The following is a 23,510-nucleotide window of genomic DNA, read 5'->3' as shown; positions in this document are numbered from 1 at the left end:
TCCGGGGAGGAAAACCTCACCCTGGATCGCGTCATTGCCGATGATCGAAGGAGCCATCAAGCCTTACAGTGACGGCACAGTGGAGCTCTCAATGAAAGCACCAATGTCGTGTCAAAACCGGCGGATCTCGGGTAGGGGGTCTCGAACTATGCATCTAAGGCGGATGGTAACAGGAGGCGGGGGACACAATGTTTACCCAGGTTCGGGCCCTCTCGATGGAAGTAATACCCTACTTCCTGCTTGATTGATCTTGATGATATGAGTATTACAAGAGTTGATCTACCATGAGATCGTAGAGGCTAAACCCTAGAAGCTAGCCTATGGTATGATTATTGTCGTCCTACGGACTAAACCCTCCGGTTTATATAGACACCGGAGGTGACTAGGGTTACACAGAGTCGGTTATAAGGGAGGAGATCTATATATCCGTATCGCCAAGCTTGCCTTCCACGCCAAGGAGAGTCCCATCCGGACACGGGACAAAGTCTTCAGTCTTGTATCTTTATAGTCCAACAGTCCGACCGAAGGATATAGTCCGGATGTCCGAGGACCCCCTAATCCAGGACTCCCTCAGCGCACGTACGCGTACGGGACGCGACTGGGTCCAGCGCCCGGCGCGGCCACACCCCCGCGCGACTCGCTAACTAACTCACACACACACGACCCCGCCGCGGACCCGACGCGCCGGGACACCCATACACGCGCCTGACGTGCCCGATCCGTCGCCGCGGCTTATTCCAGCCAACACTCACCCCCTAAGCCGCGGCTCAGAGGAGTTCGATGTCCTTGACGCCGCCGTCCGCCAACAGCGCGCGCTCCGCCGCTCCGTCGTCGTCGGCATCGTCGTTGTAGCCGCCACCGCCCTGAGGACGTCGCTGCCGCGCCTGCCATTGTGCCGCCCTGCCTCGTCGTCGTCGTCTCGGCGCCATGGAAGCCTCTGCTGCGCCTCCGGCACGAGATGCCGCCGCTCGCTGCCGTTGCCGAAGCCCGCAGCTCCGTGCGCCGCCGTGCTGCGTCTCCGTGCCACGCGCCACTTCGCCTCCACGGCCGTCGCGCCGAGCCGCCGCGGCCTCTGCGCCACGACGCAGGTCCTCCGCGACCACCGTTGCTCGACTCGCTAAGCACCGCAGCCGATGCCTCCATGTCCGCCGCGCGCGCCGCGGACGCCGCCGCACACCACGGCCGCCCCTCGAACCTTGTGGCTCTGATACCAATTGTTGTTACCGTGCCCTTGCCCTCGCTCTCGCCTCCCTCTCACTGGACTCTCTCTCTCTCTCTCTCTGCACTTTGCCTTGCACTCGAGGAAGAAGAAGACTGGAGGAGGAAGGACACAGAGGCACAAGTATTTTCCTAGCGCACGTACGCCACCCGCCGCTCGAACGGCGTCCTTCTTGAGCACGTACTCAATACTCAGCGAGCTACAACACACAGGGGTCGGGAGTTTATACACGCACGCTGCAACGCCTACGTCGCGCTCCCGACGCAGCCCAACTGCCCACTCGCCACGCCCCGCGCTCCACAGCTCCCGCGCCCGATGGGCATGTACGCGTACGGGACGCGACTGGGTCCAGCGCCCGGCGTGGCCACACCCCCGCGCGAGTCGCTAACTAACTCACACACACACGACCCCGCCGCGGACCTGACGTGCCCGACACGCCCGGCGCGCGCCCATACACGCGCCCGACGTGCCCGATCCGTCGCCGCGGCTTATTCCAGCCAACATATTGGGCGAGGAGGGTCATGATTGAGCAATGGAGAGTTGCATTTTAAAATTGAAGCTGGTGTGGATAAATAAGAAGGAGATTTCCATTTCATTTGGATTGTTACTACTCTCACCGTCGTAATGGATTAATGAGATGCGATAATATGGACAAAGGGAAGTCAATTGCCTCTTGAACTGGACTTATGCCATTTCTTGCAAGTTTATTTATTTATTCAATTGCATAATTTAGTTATTGCAATATTAGATAATCACATACTCCCTCCGTCCCATAATATAATAGCGTTTTTGACATTACACAAGGGTAAAAAATGCTCTTATATTATGGGACGGAGGGAATAGTATGTAGTGGATGATAGCACATGCCTTTTCTGTATGTTGGTTTTACATACTGAAAGATGGCTATCGCTACACTCTAGAGCATGTTGGGACTATACTGAAGCGTTAAATATAACTAGCCAGTGGCAGTGGTGTTCTGCCTGTGAACTTGTATGGTGCCTACTCTATTTTCCAGAATTTCATATTTATATGTTGGTTCTGTTCGCTGTTGACTTATTTTCATCTACTGTTTTGTGCTATCATTGTGTGCAGTGTACACAGTTCCTTTGGTATTTTCTCAAACGTTCGGTCTCACATGGCTAGGTTAATTGAAGCTGACCATTTGTAAATTGTAAAATACGAGGGAGATTTCCATTTTATTAGGGCTGTTACTAATCTTTCACGTTCTAATCGATCCATGATATGCGATAATTACGTGAATGAAAGGAAAGTCAATTGCCTCGGGAAATCATAAAGTCAGACCTGGCCTGCAAATCAGATGCACTACGTGCTAACACTAAAGAGGGGATGACTAGTGCATAATACATCTTGCTAGTACTACAAAACGCTTGGATAACAAAACGACAGCTAGAGAAATAGTACAGGCTAGATGACGCCGCAAGGTGTGCATCTACCGCTTCTGGTCGTCTCGACCTACGGTTGTGTGTTCTCGTCCTGAACGATGCCTCAATCAAATACCTAGACAACTTTTGTCTAGGTGTGGTATCTTAAGTGGCGGCCTTAAATAGGACGGTTACACAAGTCTTGGAAGCACAGGAATGAACATATTCGTGGATGCCTACTATTCCAAACAAGTTACATTGTGTAACTTCTAGATTAATGTGGCGCTTCTTCCTCTTAAGTCTCGGCATTTGAGAGATGGTGTAAGCAGGATGCCATAGGAAGAAGACACCACGACAACAAGGTAGATATATATCAAGTTAAGATTGAAGGTAGCACATCTCTAATATTTACATAACATGATTGCAGGTTGGTGTGGTGGGTGCACAGTAATTATTTACAAAGCCTAAATCAAGACCATACTATCTTTTAGATCGTTGTTGTATGCTATCTTTTAACAAAAAGATGGAAGTGTAAATGTGTTCAATTCAATGGTGCTAGCATCTGTATAAAGAGAATCGCATGGCTACAAACGATGGATATGTGTGAGTTACTAGGCAGGGGCGCAGACAAGGGGGCTGCTCCAATAGGAGAGCCTTAGACATTCTGGACTGCTGCAATGGTCTCGTCTGCCGCTGCTGGAAGGCGACTGATCCTGAGACACTGGATTACATTGTGTGCAATCCTACGACCGAGAAATGGGTGGTCGTTCCTCCCATCAACTGGTCCAGCGAGTGAATTCCAGAGTATCGCAAATGATTCAACATCATCCTCAATTGTTTCGTTACCGCCATGACAGTCCTACTCCAGCTTTGGATGAGTAGATCGCCAATTTCTCAATGCGTCCATTGCAACCGCTTAGCTCATCCTCATCACACCCCAGGTCTCATCAACTTTTTTTTTTAAAAGGAGGAAGACCCCCGGCCTCTGCATCTGGGCGATGCATGCAATCACTTTATTAATTATTCACAAATGACCTTACAAACAAGTACAACAGTAAGTCCGAAGCCACCGTCTAGGCAACATCTGTTGCTACTCTTACCTAGTTGATGAAGGGATGCTGATAGTTCGGGCCTAATACGAAACAGACCTCGCAGCCAAGCCTAACATGTAAGACCTGAGACCCCAACCAAGCCACTTGTCGGGTATGGTGCACACACCGGTCCGGCGCACTCTCAGAGGCCGCCGCTGCCAACTGCCACCACTCCATCTTCAGAGCTGTACTGACGCATCAACCTTGCCCGGTCTAGCTGCCGTTGATGCCACCACGACGTCAGACAACGCCACCATCATGTGCTCGTCCATCAACACATGCCTAGTAGCGAGACGCCACTGCTAAATGCCGCTGAGACCCGCCGTTGTTGACGTGTCAGACTCCTTCGCGAACACCACCTGCTGCCATTGGTCTCATCCCCTCCACATGCAGTTCCTCTACACTCCCAACCGAGCCCCAGTTCCCCTGATGACACCTCCAGGAAGGTCACGACACGAACAGCGCCGCTGCCGCCAAATCCGAAGAGAAATGAAGGTTTTCACCCGGCCGGGGATCGGGGTGGGTAGATTGGGCCCTCAGCCGCGCCTTCATGAAAGAAAGCGGCACCCATGGGCGTCGCCACCGCCGGGCCGGCCAGACCGGCCAAGGTTTCCCCCGGACCCAAAGTACACCCCCAGGGCTCACCATCACCGGAGCCTGCAGCCGCAAACCACCGGGACGACGAGAGAGGCAGCAGGAGAAAGGGGAACCTCCCGATATGACGCAACGGAGCACCGTGCCACGGCCGGACTGCACCAGCGACCAGGCGCCCACGCGGCCGAGCACGCTGGCCAGCGTCGCCTACAAACGTCGCCAGCCGCCGGACGACACCGCCTCGCCGACAGGGCTGCCGCCCAAGGATCCGCGGGCCACCGATGCGATACTCCAGCCTGCAGGCCGACAGGATCGATCCAGGCGCCGAGATCTCCGCCGTCACCTTCCCCGGCGCCCGTGCGGGCTTTGCCGACGGCCGTCTCCGGTGGCGGCGAGGGAGAGAAGGGGATGAGGGGAGGCGGCGCGGCGAGAGATCTGATCGCCCGCGAGTCGCCCGAGGGTCGACGCGAGGGAGGGAAGGGGCACACCCCCAAGGTCTCATCAACTATGAATTCACACACATGAAATGGGAGGAGACGGAAGGGTCGGACCCCAAGTGATTTTTGAGATGGGTTCCTTCATTTGGCTGCTTTTGATAATTGTGTAGTAGCTGTTGACGTGGAAGGAAATCTTTTGTGGATCATTGAGATTCCTGTGCGACCATACTATAATGATGATTCTATCAATGATGTTTTTCCATCACGGAGGCGATTGTATTTCGCAAACAGTACTGGTGGTTTCAATGGTTCTGAACTATCAGTTTGGGTTCTTGAGGACTACGATAGAGGAAACTGGACCGTGAAGCACAATGTCAGCAACCTGAAACCATTGGAGCAGAGTACTTATCGTTTGCAAAGCATTACAATGTCATCTCATTCCACCCAGAACGCAATATGCTTTTTATGGTCTGTGGGGAGGACAACACACTAATGTCATATGGCATGGATTCTATGGAGCTATGTTTTATATGTCAACTTGGATCTGATTGTCAAGTTGAAGGGGCTGACTGGGAGCGGAAAACTCCTTTTTATTCATGTGTTCGCTTGTTCTCCGAGTCATTGGCAAATGAATACTAAATGTCTTGCACTCTTGCTTGCGCAACACAGCTTCACCATTGTCCACCTTTCTAGTGACTAGTGGCTGGGGCACCACCTGGTGGCGCCTCTTGAGACGATTTTTGGACACTTGCATTGTTTGAGTGCCTCGGCTCATTCTATGCGTCCATTTTACGTAGCAGCACAGCTTTGTCATGTGCAACTTCAACGAAATCTTTATGCTTTGACTAAGACATGTAAAGAATCATGCATGCTTAAAAAATAATAGCATCATGAATATCTTAATATTCAAAGTGTGGCTTACACAAACCATTTTTAAACCACAAGATCAGAGTAATAAATAGAACCCTATTAGCATTTAGTCTTGGTGGTTGTCCATCACTAACATACATGCACGAGCTAGCGAAGGACACAAAGGAAAAACCTCAACATGTAAGGTTATATGCAAAATAATAATAAAGATCATTCAATCCCTCCATTGCCTCAACCTGAATAACAAGGTTGATTTCTCGTTTTAAGCTTAAATGGGAGTCTTTGTAGCGCAAAATAAGAATGCAAAATTATGGAATTAACAGAGGATATATTTCAGTTATAAGACAACATGTAAGTTTTGTGTGATCTATCTTGAGGACAACGATTACATGTCAAAAAAGGTTTCGAGCTTTCGAGTTTCGATAACTCACCTTCACTATTGTTTCTAAAACTGCATCAGTGTAACCAATCATTATATCAAAATACAAATTGAGACCTTCTCTGTGGATGTGGATGCCTTGTTCTGCTTCAACATGGACGAATATATACAAGTCACCACTTACACCCTCCATGATAAGATAGAAACGGGTAACAACTAAAAATAACAATAATATCTTCTCCCGGTAAGTGGATCCTAATAAACTTAACTGAAATGTGAGTAATGTTTTATCCAGATTGTATTACTCTACTTAAAGCATACAAATTGACAAGTATAAGCACCTTGTCAATTGACAGACATCTCAGTACTTCTAGCATTTGATAGAAAAATAAATAAATATAGCCAGTCTAAGTTTACAGCAAGATCATGACATCATGGTATGTTAGGTAGCTACATATATCCATGAACCACCTTTCAATATTATTATTTTATGAAGCAAACAGACAGTACAACCCCAGACTACAATGTCTGCAACAAATTATTAGTAAAAAGGCAATGTTACACTTCAAATCATAGAATAAGAACAATGAATTATTGATAAAATTATAACTAAATTAAGAAATGCAGGTTAGTAATGAGAACCCTAACCAGTAAGGAAAACAGTCAGTTTTCACATTCTAACTTGCAGCTTAGAAATTAAGATTTCACAGAGAAAGAATCAAAGAGAGACAATTGATGGAATACTACCCATAGTGAATCAAGCTAATAACACACATAGTGGTAGTTCTTCCATGTAAAAACAAAGGGATCTAAATCCTGCTATATATGTACAAATGCATGCAATGTTTCTGCTGCATGTAGAGCTAAAGATAGCTAACTAACCCTTGTTTGGAGATGATACAGAGTAGAACTATTAGCCAAACAACACGGAAAAACGGCAAAGAAATAGATGTAGGCTACCAACCTAATCTGCATCCGTTGACACAAAAAGTATGGCTAAAACCTGACATCACAAAATTGCAAGAGAGGCTAACCATGGCTGAAACTTATTGATCAATTTATTCCTTTGATATTAGTCTGAAGCATTGTGCTATAACCAGACCTCACCAGCCTACAGCCCTACAAACCAATCACATACAAGATAAATTCCAAATCTTTTTAGTAATGGTATAATGCAGTTTGAACACCAAGATTACATTCTAAAGTACATGCGTGCAACTCAATATGTAAACTTTTTTTGGAAAAGGATATTCCCTCTATTTTGCTCTCTTTCAGCAACAACAAATCCCTAATGAACATGTAAAGCTAAACATCTCAAAGATCCAGATCCTAATTGCCTTAATGTTTAATTTGTGAACAACAAATAGGACATACTTGTTGAATCAGTGTGATCTATCTGCGTCGCAAAGAAGGGGGGAATGAGATTGATTTGTCGAAGGTACCATTCTCACTTTTGTCCTCCTCGCCGTGATGCTTGTGGCTGGCGGCGGCGTGCAGAACATACTTGCTGCAAACCAAGACAGGGAGCTCCCTTAGTGCTCCCCGACAGCGACGCCGTGGGACAGACTCGCCTCCTTCCTCAATTTCCCTTTCAAGGGGTAGAAAGAAACCATCATTTCCTACTGTATCAAATGTCAATTTGACAGTCATCATCATGTCTTACAGCATATTTAAGCGAACATATTAGGTACGTAATTAACCATTCAACTACCTTGTATGGGTATTTTTTGAGGCATCAACTACTTATTTAGCTTTTCCTCGCCACGACATGATAGGATTTTTGCCTCAATAATTTTGATTGCATAATCTCCATTTGTATTCATAAAAAATGGCTCAATTTATGGCTCGCTCACTTCCATTGTAACTTGTCTTTTTATTGCTCTCACATCCTATTCTTTTTGCACCGACTTAACTTTGTTACTACATTGACATATATTGTTGCTTGCGTCATTTCTATTGAATTCACAACACCACTTTGCTCCTATCATAATTGCCTCGTTGAGTGGATATACAACTCAGCCAAGTTCCAAAGATGCAAGCTTAGGTTTTAATTATTTGTAAAAACGTGGTGTAGTGGCCCCCCTAATTAACATGGAGATTCGCTTCAAAATCATCGAGATGCTTTGTAGCATCAATGGAGATGTCTGCCACTATTGCATTTGAAGCTTTCCTGAACCACTTAAGTATTCAACTCCCAGTTGATCCTGATAAGATGTTCAGGGAAAAAGATACCATCATGAATATTTAGTAACTTGACTTCAATAAATCCTTTATTTGCCGTTAATTAATCTAGTTAATGCATACAATACATCTTAGGTCCTCCTATTTAGTGCAGAACATGATGAAAAAAAATCAGATTTTGTATACTGCAAGCTCATGTAAGACCAGCTTAATCACTTGTGATATAGATCAATCACCTGAGCCGCCGTCGACGACGAGGGGACGCTACTGACATGGTCAGAACCAACGATTAATAACAAATAAGCACTAAAGCTTGCTGAGTTAAGCCCGAGCCCGGGCCTCCATACCGGCGGCGTCGCGGCGCAGACAACTCCGCTAGGCCATTGCACGTCCAACCCCTCGCAGTCTTCCTCGCTCGGAAGCACTGAATCGAACAGCAGCCCAATCAAATCAACACATCTTGAGATCGAGAGGGTATTTTGATACAGAGGCAGTACAGAAGATCAACAAATCAGAGCAAAACAGAGGAACTGGAAGCACACAATGTAACCAAAAATACTGAAAGGCAAGCAAGCTTTACCAAAAATAGGGCTGCTCTTTTACCTGCCCACAAAAGGATGCCACTTCATTCAATATAATTGGTGGTGTCTGTCAGTAGGATCTCATGTTTGATCTACATTTTTTTATTCACTGAATTTGTAGAACACTTGCGAGTTAGTACCTAGGAAAACAAATATTTTTCTACCTCAAATTTGTAGATCAATATCCGTGCCTAAATTAAGATTGCTTTTCTTTATGAAGATTGTGCTGCTCTAACGTTCCTCAGTTTCCATGTTCAATTATCATTAATTCCAAGTAGGAATGAGGACAAAACTTGAGCCAGGATGTGGGGCTGAGCTCCTGCCTGACGTGTTCCTACAGAGATGTAGGACACGGCGAGCACCTAGCAAGGTGTCACAACCCTGCGGCTGGCGACGATGTGTCGGCACCCTAATCCCTGAAATGAAACAGAGGATCAATGGATTAGTACAAAAAAACATTTTGGGACGGAAGGAGTACTATTTACAATGAGTCATTCAAAAGAAGCAATACACTGGCTAGGAAAAGACAAGACTACCCACTTGAGGCAGAGAAATAGTAATCAACATTAACTTACAGCAAGGCAAACTGGATCTTGGCTCCAAATACTCGGTTAAATAAGCAAAAATTGTGAGGAGCTACTGCTATTCAAAGATGTAGTTGTTTAAAACCTATATTAAACAGTTTAGTGTCTAAGAGAAAAATTACCTAACAGACAAACTTATGGTATCAATCCCAAAAGTTCAAGTTTTATGCACACACATCAATCAAATGTTAGGCACTACTAAGGCTGTGTTTGGTTGAGCTGCAGATTCTGTAAAAGCTGCTGTGAGCTATGAGCTGTGAAAAAGCTGCTGTGAACATTCTGCTGTGGAAAAGCTGGAAGCCGTTTGGTTGAAACAACTGTGAAACTGTAGATTTGACTGTGAATGTTCTATGATGCCCCTTAGGCCATAGTGAAATATGTTAATTTCCTTGTTGACCGTAGAGCAGTGATACATATATGGTAGGCAATTGAACGTCCATTTTGCAAAGGAAAATTATGACAATTAAGATGACTCATAGGTAACACATATGCAATTTAACGATTATGGTTTGATGTTTCATATATCCAAACAGATAGATACACATATGGTTCACATGATGATGACCTTCATCGACATAACTAACTTATCTTGCCATGGCAAGACAAGCATCAGCTATCCTACTACGAATATTGTTCATGCTATCTTCGTTCTCCTCTTCTTCAACGGGATCCGCTTGTGTTGGTGCCACCTCCTTTCGTAGCACTGGAGGTACATACTCATCATCAGCATCACATTTATCAAAAACTTTGTCACTCAACTTGCTATCACGAATGAAATTATGCAATGCCATGCAAGCAATGATGATATGCTTCTGTGTACGAGGTGAGAAACTTGGGACCCCTTTCAAGATGCGCCATTTCTGCTTGAGTACCCCGAAAGCACGCTCAACAACATTTCGAAGGGATGAATGTGAAAAGTTAAACAACTCGTACTTCCCTTCAGGTGGACGATGACGGCGAAGACGAAATTCGGGCAGATGGTATGTACTCCCCTTAAAAGGAGCAAGGTATCCCGTTCGGTTTGGATACCCAGAATCGACAAGATAGTATTTCCCTGAAAAAGAACACAAAGTTAGCGTCACACATAAGAATACAATTAATGATGACATCAGTTACTACATTATACCTTTGGGTGGTATAGGAAATGAAGGGAAGTGTGCTAATGCATGATTCAAGACCCTTGTATCATGTGCACAGCCCGGCCAACCCGCAACCGCAAACGTAAACCTCATGTCAAAGTCACATACTGCAAGCACATTCTGAGATGTGAAACCATGTCGACATCTATGGTTAACCGCATCATCTGCAGGCACTGAAACTGGCACATGTGATCCATCTATGGCACCAATAGCGCCTTTGAAATGAGGCCAGAAATGCTCTTCCTTAATCTTTTCATGCTCATGCCTAAAAGTAGGATCTCTAGGTTTGATGTTATCTTTCGCTAACTTGCGCAAACATAACAAAACTTCCTTAAACTTTGTATGAACTGTCCAAAGTGATCGTACAAAACGGTTCTCAGCTTGAGCAAATGATTGAGGGCCTCCAACAATCCATAAGAACATGGCCAGTGACTCAATTGATGAAACATTAGTGGTTGACGTCAAACCATATGTAGAGACAAGCAAATCATGAAGTCCCATGAAAACATCATTGCCCATTCGAAACATTTTATAAAAGTATCTAGGTCGACCGTAACACTCCATGACCCATTGAAGTCCTATTTGCTGAGGCACTCTGTATGTTTTGTTCAAGTATCGCTCAACATAGAGGTTACCTAGGTTTCCCATGATAGCAGCCTGATTCGCAAGTTCAGCTAGAAGTTTCATTCCCTCCTGCCCCTTTATGGCCACTTCTTGCATTCTTGCATCCATCTACATAACAATATAAAAATGTTAAAATATTCATGGGCATCACATAAATATGACCAGACTACACGAGCAATTATTTCTCGCAACATAAATATTGTAAAACAACACAAGCAAATATTTCTGACAACATAAATATAGTAAACAACACGAGCAAATATTTCTCACAACATAAATAAGGTAAAACAACACGAGCACATATTTCTCACAACATAAATATGGTAAACAACAGGAGTAAATATTTGTCACAACATAAATATGGTAAACCAACATAAGCAAATATGGTCCACGACAAAAGCAATTACGTCCACAACGAAAGCAAATATGGTCCACAAATAACCAAATTTGGTCCACAATGAAAGCAAATATATGTCTATAACATAAACAAATATGATTCACTACACGTGCTTCAACATCTCCTTCTCATGCTCCCTCTCCAAAAAATCAAACCTCCCTTCTTTTGTTTCAAGAACATTGAAGATTTCCCTAAACTCGGGCTTCACTATAAGAGTGAGGGTTGTGTGCATGAGAGCAGTTTTTTCCTTCACACCACATTCTTTGACCATCTTCATTACTTCTGAAATGGTGGGAACATGGTTTGTGAGAGGAGCGGATGATGCTTCAACACTTGAAGTTATCTTCTCCACTCCACTTTCTATTTTCTCGCATGTCTGCTTGTACAATCGTAAGAATGGACTCTTCTCTTCCTTCTCCTCATTTGCGTTAGAAGGTTGCTTGCGCTTCTTGCTTGGTTTTGGTTTCTTCGAAGATGCCAACTTCATTTCAGCACTACCATCGGGCTTCTCGAAAGGAACCGCATTATCATCACTTGATTCATCAGAAGATATATCTCCAGCACAAGAAGCACTAGCCCCAGTAACATGTACTTTGTCGAATATGATGTGCAAATCTTCAAGGTGCTTTGGTCCCTGTTTTTTGAACTTCATATGATTGCATTTCTTTCCTGTACTCTCTTGACATCTCTGAAATGGATTTTAATGTACAAGTGAGATAATGCAACCATATAGAACCATGCCAAATGAAAAACAAAATGGCTAGTCCTACCTTGATATGTTCATCCCACCATTCTTTAGAGCAATCAACGGTTCTCTTCGCATCATCCCATCCAAGCCCAGTTGCTTCATTTTTCAACTCCATGAACCAAGTGTACTCATTTTTTATGGCATCCCACTTGTTTTTGAATTTATCCTTGGGATACTTCTTTCCCGTTCTAGCTTCCCATTTCTCCAAAACGTTTTCCCAACCCCTCTTGTTTAAATAACCTAATGGCCTATTCCCCTTTTCAACCTCTTCTCTCAATATTTCAATGAGTTTCTTGAGATGGGCATCATCCCACACCGCCTTCTCAGTCATACTTCAATAAAGCAATATGAGAAAAGCACGTATCAAGAATAATGCATTACATAATAGCAGCAAGTATTCAAATAGTATGTACAAGTAGCAAACATAATATCTATGTACAAGAAATTTTTGTGAATGTTGTTTGCTGTCTTTTTAGATGGCATGTCATGCAAGCTTATACATCACACAAAAAAAATAGGTATATCATGTTCAGCTTCTGTACATATCATGTATACAAGCAATTAAACATTACATAAATAAAATTGTGCAAAAAATTCAAAGGAAACCTAAACAGGGAGGGTGAGGAGGAAGGAGAGGGGGAGGGAGCAGGGAATTGGGGAGAGGGCTAGGAGGACTGAGGCCGGTGAGCTGGCGCCGCCGGCCGGCCGGCCGGACCTAGGCCGCCGGGAACAGGTGGGCCAGAAGGGGCGAGCAGGAAGGAGGATAGACGAAGGATGGATAAAGTGTGGAGGAGGGAGGAGGGAGGAGGGAGGAGGGACTTGGGGGTACTAGGAGTGGCCGGTGCGCCGGCGGGGATGGCCGGCCGGAGCTGGGCCGCCGGTAACAGCAAGGGGAGGGAGGAGCATGGAGGAGGGAGGAGGTTGTAGAAATTTTACCTTGGAACGGAGCGGGCGGCAGCGGAGGTTCGCCGGAGCAGGCGGCGGCGGAGGATCGCCGGAGCCGGCGGCGTTGGCGGGCGGTGGTGGCGGCCAACCCTAGATCGATCTGTTGCTTCGTTCCTGCCTTCTGCGAGAGTTGAGAAGAAGAGATTGAACAGGTATGACTTGGGAGTGGCATTGGTGGGTAAATACCATCAATTATTATGGAGACAGCTGAAAGTGGTTGGTTTAGAAGCTGTAAAAGTTGGGGTACCTCAGCTGTGAAATTTATACTACGTAAAAGCTACAGATTATTAGAAGCTACTTTGATAATTTATCCCTTTGGTTAGCTTTTAGCTTCTAAAAAGCAGAAGTTGGGACAATCTGTCCAACCAAACACAGCCTAAGAAAGGCTCCGGTGTTACTGCAACAGTAAGAAACTGCACAGGAAAGAACTTAAACATACTCGAGCTTCAGGTATCCAACTCAACTGCGATGTAGACACCCTTTTAGGCGTTGATCTTGTACAGATCATATACTAACAACATGCATAATCAGTTAGTAGTAACATGTCACAGTCCTAAACATAAATAGATGGCAAAGATGATGGCACAAATTACTTTATACGTCGAAGCATGCTACATCGTACCCAACGAGGTTGTTGAAGACACCAAAGGCAGTGCCAAGGGGCGGGATGGACTCGATGAAGCACTGGTCCTCCATTACATGATTCACTGGGGAAAATCTGGTGGAAGAGGGGAGTAGGAGCAAACCCTAAGCACCAACCACAACAAACAGGATCACTAGGGAAGCAACCATACATGGGGGAAAATCTGAAAATAAGAGCATAAAAAAACAAAGAGGATGATGTGAACCAACCATGGATTAGTCTTGTATAGCTCGTGATCTATGATCTTCCTATTCCGAGTCATCTTCCTCCTCAACCCGCATCACAAAGGCCTTCATTTTGCACAAACAACTACTGTTAGTACAACTGAAAAAATAGAGAATTGTAAGGATCCAGTTGCAGCACATTTACGAGAAGGACACATATTACTTGTATAGAAACATTTTTATTTGGAAAATGCTCAGGAAAAATGGCAAACCCCTGCTAGCGTCGGTCATTATACAGATCGGTGTGTACTTTTTAGAAACCTTTCAAGCACGATAATCAAACAGTGTTTTTTTTACTCTTTTAGTATCTTCTTCGAGACTTCCATGATTTGACCAGTACATTCCAAGTAACCTGGAAAACAAGCAACAGAGCCAGGCCACATCAGGAATGTAGTTCTAATACATAACTCCGAAAAAATGCTACCATTCTGATGGATATGAGAATGAAATCGTTACCATTCAATCCAACAAACATCATTACAGCCGAAGCTCCTGCGATTAGTCCACCTTGCCTACTTCCAGCCATAGTAGAGCGCACCAGTTCATTCAGTCACTGAGCAACCAAGGAAAAGTAACACCCTATATAAGTTTTGGAATATTTGTCAACTGGGCATGTAAACATGAGCAAACATTATCGCACAAATGAACTTCTAGATGCATGAGTAATATGCAGCCGTGTGCCACAATTACCAGAGGCATCTACTACATAGGAAAAGGGAGTGTCCATAACAAAATATTCTTCAGTACATTTCAACAATTGAACATTCCACGACAAAATCCTTTCTTTTTTGCAATAGAAATAACGGTGCCCAGTTGGGTGAATGTTGAAAGTAAAGATCTGATTGTGTTATATAGTTTGAAGAAGATGGAGACTTACCAGTAAGAAAATGATGCTGAATTTGACGCAAACAAACATGTTGGTGTCGATCATAAAAAAGTATACATATAAACATGAAGTTTTTCGTTGCTAATTAATAATTAATAATCACTCTTGGCACTTCACTAAATGTTAGACTAACAACAAATAAACTGATAGACAAAGACCACTTGATAATTAACCAACGGAAAGGCGCCACAGGTCCCGGGGGTCGCGGCACCCTCTTATCCTGGTAGTACAGCGGTTTCAGGATTCGTGCTACCTACTGTTCGGTTGCAGACAATTTGCAGGTTTAGATTAATTAACAGCTTTTGTTAAGCAGACAAACAGCATGCAGCATGCAGAGATAGACCTGGCAGGACTAGCCATGGCAATAGGTCTACGCGGTCCACTAGATGGGTGAAGTGACAACATATAGAGAGTGCATGCGCCCACTAGCATCACAAGAGATTCCCATGCATTCGCCACGTGTTCTTCACATTGGTCTATCGTTTCAGCTTTATGGGTCACCGGAGCTGCTAGCATCACAGGAAATTCAAGGGTAGGCCTGGCAGGATCGCAGGAGCCCAGGCGGGCCACAGTTGAATGGACATCACTGGTCAAACCATGCGGCGTGGTGCTGTTCACCCAGGTACGTGCATGTCCATTCGTGCGAGTGATGTTGCTCGTTTTTTTCATTCTCTTGTTCGTCATTTGTCGTTCCCTCTTTGTATGTTTGTCACATGCAACATTGTTCTCTACGTCCGTCACATAATATTTTGCTGTATGGACAGTGCCACACTAGGCCAGATTCGTTTCAAATATGAAATATGTCCAGCCTCCCCACGCATAGCAAACCGCTGACTTGCTAATTAAATTTGTGCTACTGTACATGGTACAGATCCCTACGTCCTTTTTTTTTGCGGATCAACTACCTCCTGAATTCTGGACGGACGGTGGTGATAAGAGGGTGTAATCATAATAAATATACTTGTTTGACCGCTAATATTGATTGCCCTATTAAAACCATGGCCCCAATTAAAGACCCTAGTGTTGCTTGTCAATCTGTAAATTTTCAAACCGAACCAAAAAATCATATCGTACCTAAATAGAACCAAAGCAAATTTATGTTTTTTTATCTGGTATGAAATTTTATTATCTTTTTTATTTTATTTTTTGGTATCTACAACTACAAGAACCGAACGCTATACCGAAATAACTGAACTAAAACACACATTTATATTTGAGCGAACAACCATACAAGCAGTCGATCACGTAGCATGTTAGTTAGTCTCGCTTGCATTATCTAACATTCACATGTCCAGGCACGGTCTTATATAGTCCTCACATCTACTCTTCACGAGGTCAGTAACCAAGGTGATACTAAATTGGTGGCATCTATCTTATAAACTAACTATTCGGTGACCACACGACATAAATGAATCAAGGTGCTTGTGCGGCGGCGGCAAATCATGATGCGCAATCATTTCTATCGTATGCACTGAATGTAGTAGGTCCATGTATGGTTGCGTCGGCTGAATGTACCAGGTCCAAGTACAGTTAGGCAGTTGAATGTACCAAGTCCAAGTATGTTTGTGTTCGGTGAATGTACCGGGTCCAAGTATTGATGAGTCCACTGAATGTACTAGGTCCAAGTATGGTTGTGCCAGCTGAATGTACTAGGTCCAAGCATGTTACATAGGCGTCTGTTGGTCCATATCATGTACCTGGTACTTTTCTTTGAGGGTTGTACTTGCACCTGGTGCATTCACCCGATACAACCATACTTGGACCTAATATATTCAGAGGACGCATCCATACTTGGACCTAATATATTCACCGAACACAAACATACTTTGACATGGTATTCCAAGAACAACAGTCGTTCTGGTTCCAAGTACATATAAGACTCGGATCATCTTCTAGGTACACATTTGTGGTGAACAATAGTCGTTCTTGTTCCTGGTACATGTAAGACTAGGATGGTGGTCGAGGTATTTTTTTTTTGGTGAGTTCTAAACTTGTTCCGTGAACAATCGTCGTTCTGGTTTCAGGTACATATAAGACTTGGATGGTGTTCCTGACGGACACTTATGGTGAGTTCTAAACTTGTTCCTGGAACATGAATGACCATCTGTTCCAGGTACATATAAGCCTGAAATGATGTTCCAGGTATATATAGCCTTCCGAAGCTTATATATACCCCGAACACCTTCTGAAGCTTGTATGTACATGGAACAAGAACGACTGTTGTTCTCAGAACAAGTTCAGAACTCGTCATAAATGTGTAATCGGAACACCATCGAGCTTATATGTAGCCGAAATAAGAACGACTATGTGCTCCTGGAATAAGTTGAAAACTCACCACAAATATGTACCCGAAACACAATCCTGCTTATATGCACCTGGAACAAGAACGAATGTTGTTCTCGCAATAAGTTTAGAACTCACCACAAATATGTACCCCGAACACTATCTAAGACTTATATGCACCTGAAACAAGAACAATTGTGTGTTCGGGGGGAACAAGTATAGAACTGACGAAAAAATGTACCGGGAACATCATCCAAGGCTTATATGTACCTGGAACAAGAACGATTGTTGTTCATAGAACAAGTTCAGAACTTACCATAAATAAATACCCCGAAAACCATCCGAGGCTTATATGTGCCTGGTGTTGGGGATCGTTGCAGAAATTAAAAAAAATTCTACGCATCACCAAGATCAATCTATGGAGTCATCTAGCAACGAGAGAGAGGAGTGCATCTACATACCCTTGTAGATCGCGAGCGGAAGCGCCCAAGTGAGCGGGGTTGATGGAGTCGTACTCGTCGTGATCCAAATCACCGATGACCGAGCGCCGAACAGACGGCACCTCCGCGTTCAACACACGTACGGTTGGGGAAGACGTCTCCTCCTTCTTGATCCAGCAAGGGGGAAGGAGAGGTTGATGGAGATCCAGCAGCACGACGGCGTGGTGGTGGAAGTAGCGGGGATCTCGGCAGGGCTTCGCTAAGCACAGCGAGAGGGAGAGGTGTCACGGGAGGGAGAGGGAGGCGCCAGGGGCTTGGGTGTTGCTGCCCTCCCTCCCCCCTCTTTATATAGGGGTCCAGGGAGGGCGCCGGCCCCGTGAGATCCCATCTCAAGGGGGGGCGGCGACCAAGGGGGGGACTTGCCCCCCAAGTCAAGTGGGGCGCCCCCCACCCCTAGGGTTTCCAACCCTAGGCGCAGGGGAGGCCCAAGGGGGCGCACCAGCCCACCAGGGGCTGGTTCCCTTCCCCACTTCAGCCCATGGGGCCCTTCGGGATAGGTGGCCCCACCCGGTGGACCCCCGGGACCCTTCCGGTGGTCCCGGTACAATACCGGTGACCCCCGAAACTTTCCCGGTGGCCGAAACTGGACTTCCTATATACAATTCTTCACCTCCGGACCATTTCGGAACTCCTCGTGACGTCCGGGATCTTATCCGGGACTCCGAACAACTTTCGGGTTACCGCATAGTAGTATCTCTACAACCCTAGCGTCACCGAACCTTAAGTGTGTAGACCCTACGGGTTCGGGAGACATGCAGACATGACCGAGACGACTCTCCGGTCAATAACCAACAGCGGGATCTGGATACCCATGTTGGCTCCCACATGTTCCACGATGATCTCATCGGATGAACCACGATGTCGAGGATTCAATCAATCCCGTATACAATTCCCTTTGTCAATCGGTACGTTACTTGCCCGAGATTCGATCGTCGGTATCCCAATACCTTGTTCAATCTCGTTACCGGCAAGTCACTTTACTCGTACCGTAATGCATGATCCCGTGACCAAACACTTGGTCACATTGAGCTCATTATGATGATGCATTACCGAGTGGGCCCAGAGATACCTCTCCGTCATACGGAGTGACAAATCCCAGTCTCGATTCGTGCCAACCCAACAGACACTTTTGGAGATACCCGTAGTGCACCTTTATAGCCACCCGGTTACGTTGTGACGTTTGGCACACCCAAAGCACTCCTATGGTATCCGGGAGTTGCACAATCTCATGGTCTAAGGAAATGATACTTGACATTTGGAAAAGCTCTAGCAAACGAACTACACGATCTTGTGCTATGCTTAGGATTAGGTCTTGTCCATCACATCATTCTCCTAATGATGTGATCCCGTTATCAATGACATCCAATGTCCATAGTCAGGAAACCATGACTATCTGTTGATCAACGAGCTAGTCTACTAGAGGCTCACTAGGGACATGTTGTGGTCTATGTATTCACACATGTATTACGATTTCCGGATAACACAATTATAGCATGAACAATAGACAATTATCATGAACAAGGAAATATAATAATAACCATTTTATTATTGCCTCTAGGGCATATTTCCAACAGTCTCCCACTTGCACTAGAGTCAATAATCTAGTTACATTGTGATGAATCGAACACCCATAGAGTTATGGTGTTGATCATGTTTTGCTCTAGGGAGAGGTTTAGTCAACGGATCTGCTACATTCAGGTCTGTATGTACTTTACAAATATCTATGTCTCCATTTTGAACACTTTCACGAATGGAGTTGAAGCGACGCTTGATATGCCTAGTCTTCCTGTGAAACCTGGGCTCCTTGGCAAGGGCAATAGCTCCAGCGTTGTCACAAAAGAGAGTCATCGGGCCCGACGCATTGGGAATAACTCCTAGGTCCGTAATGAACTCCTTCACCCAGATTGCTTCTTGTGCTGCCTCTGAGGCCGCCATGTATTCCGCTTCACATGTAGATCCCGCCACAATGCTTTGCTTGCAACTGCACCAGCTTACTGCCCCACCATTCAAAATATACACGTATCCGGTTTGTGATTTAGAGTCATTCAGATCTGTGTCGAAGCTAGCATCGACGTAACCCTTTACGACGAGCTCTTCATCACCTCCATAAACGAGAAACATATCCTTAGTCCTCTTCAGGTACTTCAGGATATTCTTGACCGCTGTCCAGTGTTCCATGCCGGGATTACTTTGGTACCTTCCTACCAAACTTACGGCAAGGTTTACATCAGGTCTGGTACACAGCATGGCATACATAATAGACCCTATGGCCGAGGCATAGGGGATGACACTCATCTTTTCTCTATCTTCTGCCGTGGTCGGGCATTGAGTCGTGCTCAATTGCACACCTTGCAATACAGGCAAGAACCCCTTCTTGGACTGATCCATATTGAACTTCTTCAATATCTTGTCAAGGTACGTACTTTGTGAAAGACCAATGAGGCGTCTTGATCTATCTCTATAGATCTTGATGCCTAATATATAAGCAGCTTCTCCAAGATCCTTCATTGAAAAACACTTGTTCAAGTAGGCCTTTATGCTTCCCAAGAATTCTATATCATTTCCCATCACCAATATGGCATCCACATATAATATGAGAAATGCTACAGAGCTCCCACTCACTTTCTTGTAAACACAGGCTTCTCCATAAGTCTGTGTAAACCCAAACGCTTTGATCATCTCATCAAATCGAATGTTCCAACTCCGAGATGCTTGCACCAGCCCATAGATGGAGCGCTGGAGCTTGCATACCTTGTTAGCATTCTTAGGATCGACAAAACCTTCCGGCTGCATCATATACAATTCTTCCTTAAGAAAGCCGTTAAGGAATGCCGTTTTGACGTCCATTTGCCATATCTCATAATCATAGAATGCGGCAATTGCTAACATGATTCGGACGGACTTCAGCTTCGCTACGGGTGAGAAAGTCTCATCGTAGTCAACCCCTTGAACTTGTCGATAACCCTTAGCGACAAGTCGAGCCTTATAGATGGTCACATTACCATCCGCGTCTGTCTTCTTCTTAAAGATCCATTTATTTTCTATGGCTCGCCGATCATCGGGCAAGTCAGTCAAAGTCCATACTTCGTTTTCATACATGGATCCTATCTCGGATTGCATGGCTTCAAGCCATTTGTTGGAATCCTGGCCCGCCATCGCTTCTTCATAGTTCGAAGGTTCACCGTTGTCTAAAAACATGATTTCCATGACAGGGTTGCCGTACGACTCTGGTGCGGAACGTGTCCTTGTGGACCTACGAAGTTCAGCAGTAACTTGATCTGAAGCTTCATGATCATCATCATTAACTTCCTCTCCAGTCGGTGCAGGCACCACAGGAACATCTTCCCGTGCTGCGCTACTTTCCGGTTCAAGAGGTAGTACTTCATCAAGTTCCACTTTCCTCCCACTTACTTCTTTCGAGAGAAACTCTTTCTCCAGAAAGGACCCGTTCTTGGCAACAAAGATCTTGCCTTCGGATCTGAGGTAGAAGGTATACCCAATGGTCGGTGCAGGCACCACAGGAACATCTTCCCGTGCTGCGCTACTTTCCGGTTCAAGAGGTAGTACTTCATCAAGTTCCACTTTCCTCCCACTTACTTCTTTCGAGAGAAACTCTTTCTCCAGAAAGGACCCGTTCTTGGCAACAAAGATCTTGCCTTCGGATCTGAGGTAGAAGTTATACCCAATGGTTTCCTTAGGGTATCCTATGAAGACGCATTTTTCCGACTTGGGTTCGAGCTTTTCAGGTTGAAGTTTCTTGACATAAGCATCGCATCCCCAAACTTTTAGAAATGACAGCTTTGGTTTCTTCCCAAACCATAATTCATACGGTGTCGTCTCAACGGATTTCGACGGAGCCCTATTTAAAGTGAATGCGGTAGTCTCTAAAGCATAGCCCCAAAATGAGAGCGGTAGATCGGTAAGAGACATCATAGATCACACCATATCCAATAGAGTGCGATTATGACGTTCTGACACACCATTTCGCTGAGGTGTTCTAGGCGGCGTGAGTTGTGAAACTATTCCACATTTCCTGAAGTGTGTGCCAAATTCGTGACTCAAATATTCCCCCCCACGATCTGATCGTAAGAATTTTATTTTCCTGTCACGTTGATTCTCAACCTCACTCTGAAATTCCTTGAACTTTTCAAAGGTCTCAGACTTGTGTTTCATTAGGTAGACATACCCATATCTACTCAAGTCATCAGTGAGAGTGAGAACATAACGATAGCCACCGCGAGCCTCAACACTCATTGGACCGCACACATCAGTATGTATGATTTCCAATAAGTTAGTTGCTCGCTCCATTGTTCCGGAGAACGGAGTCTTGGTCATCTTACCCATGAGGCATGGTTCGCATGTGTCAAATGATTCATAATCAAGAGACTCTAAAAGTCCATCAGCATGGAGCTTCTTCATGCGCTTGACACCAATGTGACCAAGGCGGCAGTGCCACAAGTATGTGGGACTATCGTTATGAACTTTACATCTTTTGGTATTCACACTATGAATATGTGTAACATCACGTTCAAGATTCATTAAGAATAAACCATTGACCAGCGGGGCATGACCATAAAACATATCTCTCATATAAATAGAACAACCATTATTCTCGAATTTAAATGAGTAGCCATCTCGCATTAAACAAGATCCAGATACAATGTTCATGCTCAAAGCTGGCACTAAATAACAATTATTGAGGTTTAAAACTAATCTCGTAGGTAAATGTAAAGGTAGCGTGCCGACGGCGATCACATCGACCTTGGAACCATTCCCGACGCGCATCGTCACCTCTTCCTTTGCCAGTCTCCGTTTATTCCGCAGCTCCTACTTTGAGTTACAAATATGAGCAACCGCACGGGTATCAAATACCCAGGAGCTACTACGAGTGATGGTAAGGTACACATCAATAACATGTATATCACATATACCTTTGGTGTTGCCGGCCTTCTTGTCCGCTAAGTACTTGGGGCAGTTCCGCTTCCAGTGACCACTTCCCTTGCAATAAAAGCACTCAGTCTCAGGCTTGGGTCCATTCTTTGGCTTCTTCCCGGTAACTGGCTTACCGGGCGCGGCAACTCCCTTGCCGTCCTTCTTGAAGTTCTTCTTACCCTTGCCTTTCTTGAACTTAGTGGTTTTATTCACCATCAACACTTGATGTTCCTTTTTGATCTCCACCTCCGCTGATTTCAGCATTGAATATACCTCAGGAATGGTCTTTTCCATCCCCTGCATATTGAAGTTCATCACAAAGCTCTTGTAGCTCGGTGGAAGCGACTGAAGGATTCTGTCAATGACCGCGTCAGTTGGGAGATTAACTCCCAGCTGAGACAAGCGGTTGTGTAACCCAGACATTTTGAGTATGTGCTCACTGACAGAACTATTTTCCTCCATCTTACAACTGAAGAACTTGTCGGAGACTTCATATCTCTTGACCCGGGCATGAGCTTGGAAAACCATTTTCAGCTCTTCGAACATCTCATATGCTCCGTGTTGCTCAAAACGCTATTGGAGCCCCGGTTCTAAGCTGTAAAGCATGCCGCACTGAACGAGGGAGTAATCATCAGCACGCTGCTGCCAAGCGTTCATAACGTCTTGGTTCTCTGGGATGGGTGCGTCACCTAGCGGTGCTTCTAGGACATAATCTTTCTTGGCAGCTATGAGGATGATCCTCAGGTTCCGGACCCAGTCCGTATAGTTGCTGCCATCATCTTTCAGCTTGGTTTTCTCTAGGAACGCGTTGAAGTTGAGGGCAACATTAGTGTGGACCATTTGATCTACAAGATATATTGTATATTTTAGA

At 45.1% G+C, this 23,510-nt stretch overlaps 1 protein-coding gene and 1 long non-coding RNA gene across 2 annotated transcripts in view; both read right to left on the bottom strand.

The window, feature by feature from the left end:
- Window positions 1-7,002: 7,002 nt before the first annotated feature.
- Window positions 7,003-23,510, bottom strand: part of LOC141042516 (uncharacterized) — a 40,063-nt gene continuing 23,555 nt past the window's right edge. Inside the window, exons 2-6 of the long non-coding RNA XR_012205638.1 lie at window positions 14,495-14,591; window positions 14,300-14,390; window positions 14,024-14,104; window positions 13,794-13,918; window positions 7,003-9,150 (exon numbers count right to left, since the gene is read on the bottom strand). This is a non-coding gene — a long non-coding RNA (uncharacterized lncRNA). The remainder of the gene's footprint in view (window positions 9,151-13,793; window positions 13,919-14,023; window positions 14,105-14,299; window positions 14,391-14,494; window positions 14,592-23,510) is intronic.
- On the bottom strand, window positions 11,395-12,612 carry LOC109781900 (uncharacterized). The gene is made up of 2 exons (XM_045235162.2): window positions 12,249-12,612; window positions 11,395-12,166 (listed from the first exon to the last, which is right to left on the bottom strand). The coding sequence occupies exons 1-2, from the start codon at window positions 12,555-12,557 to the stop codon at window positions 11,582-11,584; spliced, it is 894 nt and encodes a 297-aa protein (XP_045091097.2). The 5' UTR covers window positions 12,558-12,612; the 3' UTR covers window positions 11,395-11,581.

The sequence above is a fragment of the Aegilops tauschii genome, chromosome 3 (genome assembly GCF_002575655.3).
Source record: "Aegilops tauschii subsp. strangulata cultivar AL8/78 chromosome 3, Aet v6.0, whole genome shotgun sequence".
Lineage (NCBI taxonomy): Eukaryota > Viridiplantae > Streptophyta > Magnoliopsida > Poales > Poaceae > Aegilops > Aegilops tauschii.
Note: the sequence above shows the minus strand (reverse complement) of the source record. Positions and strands in the feature narration are given on the sequence as shown.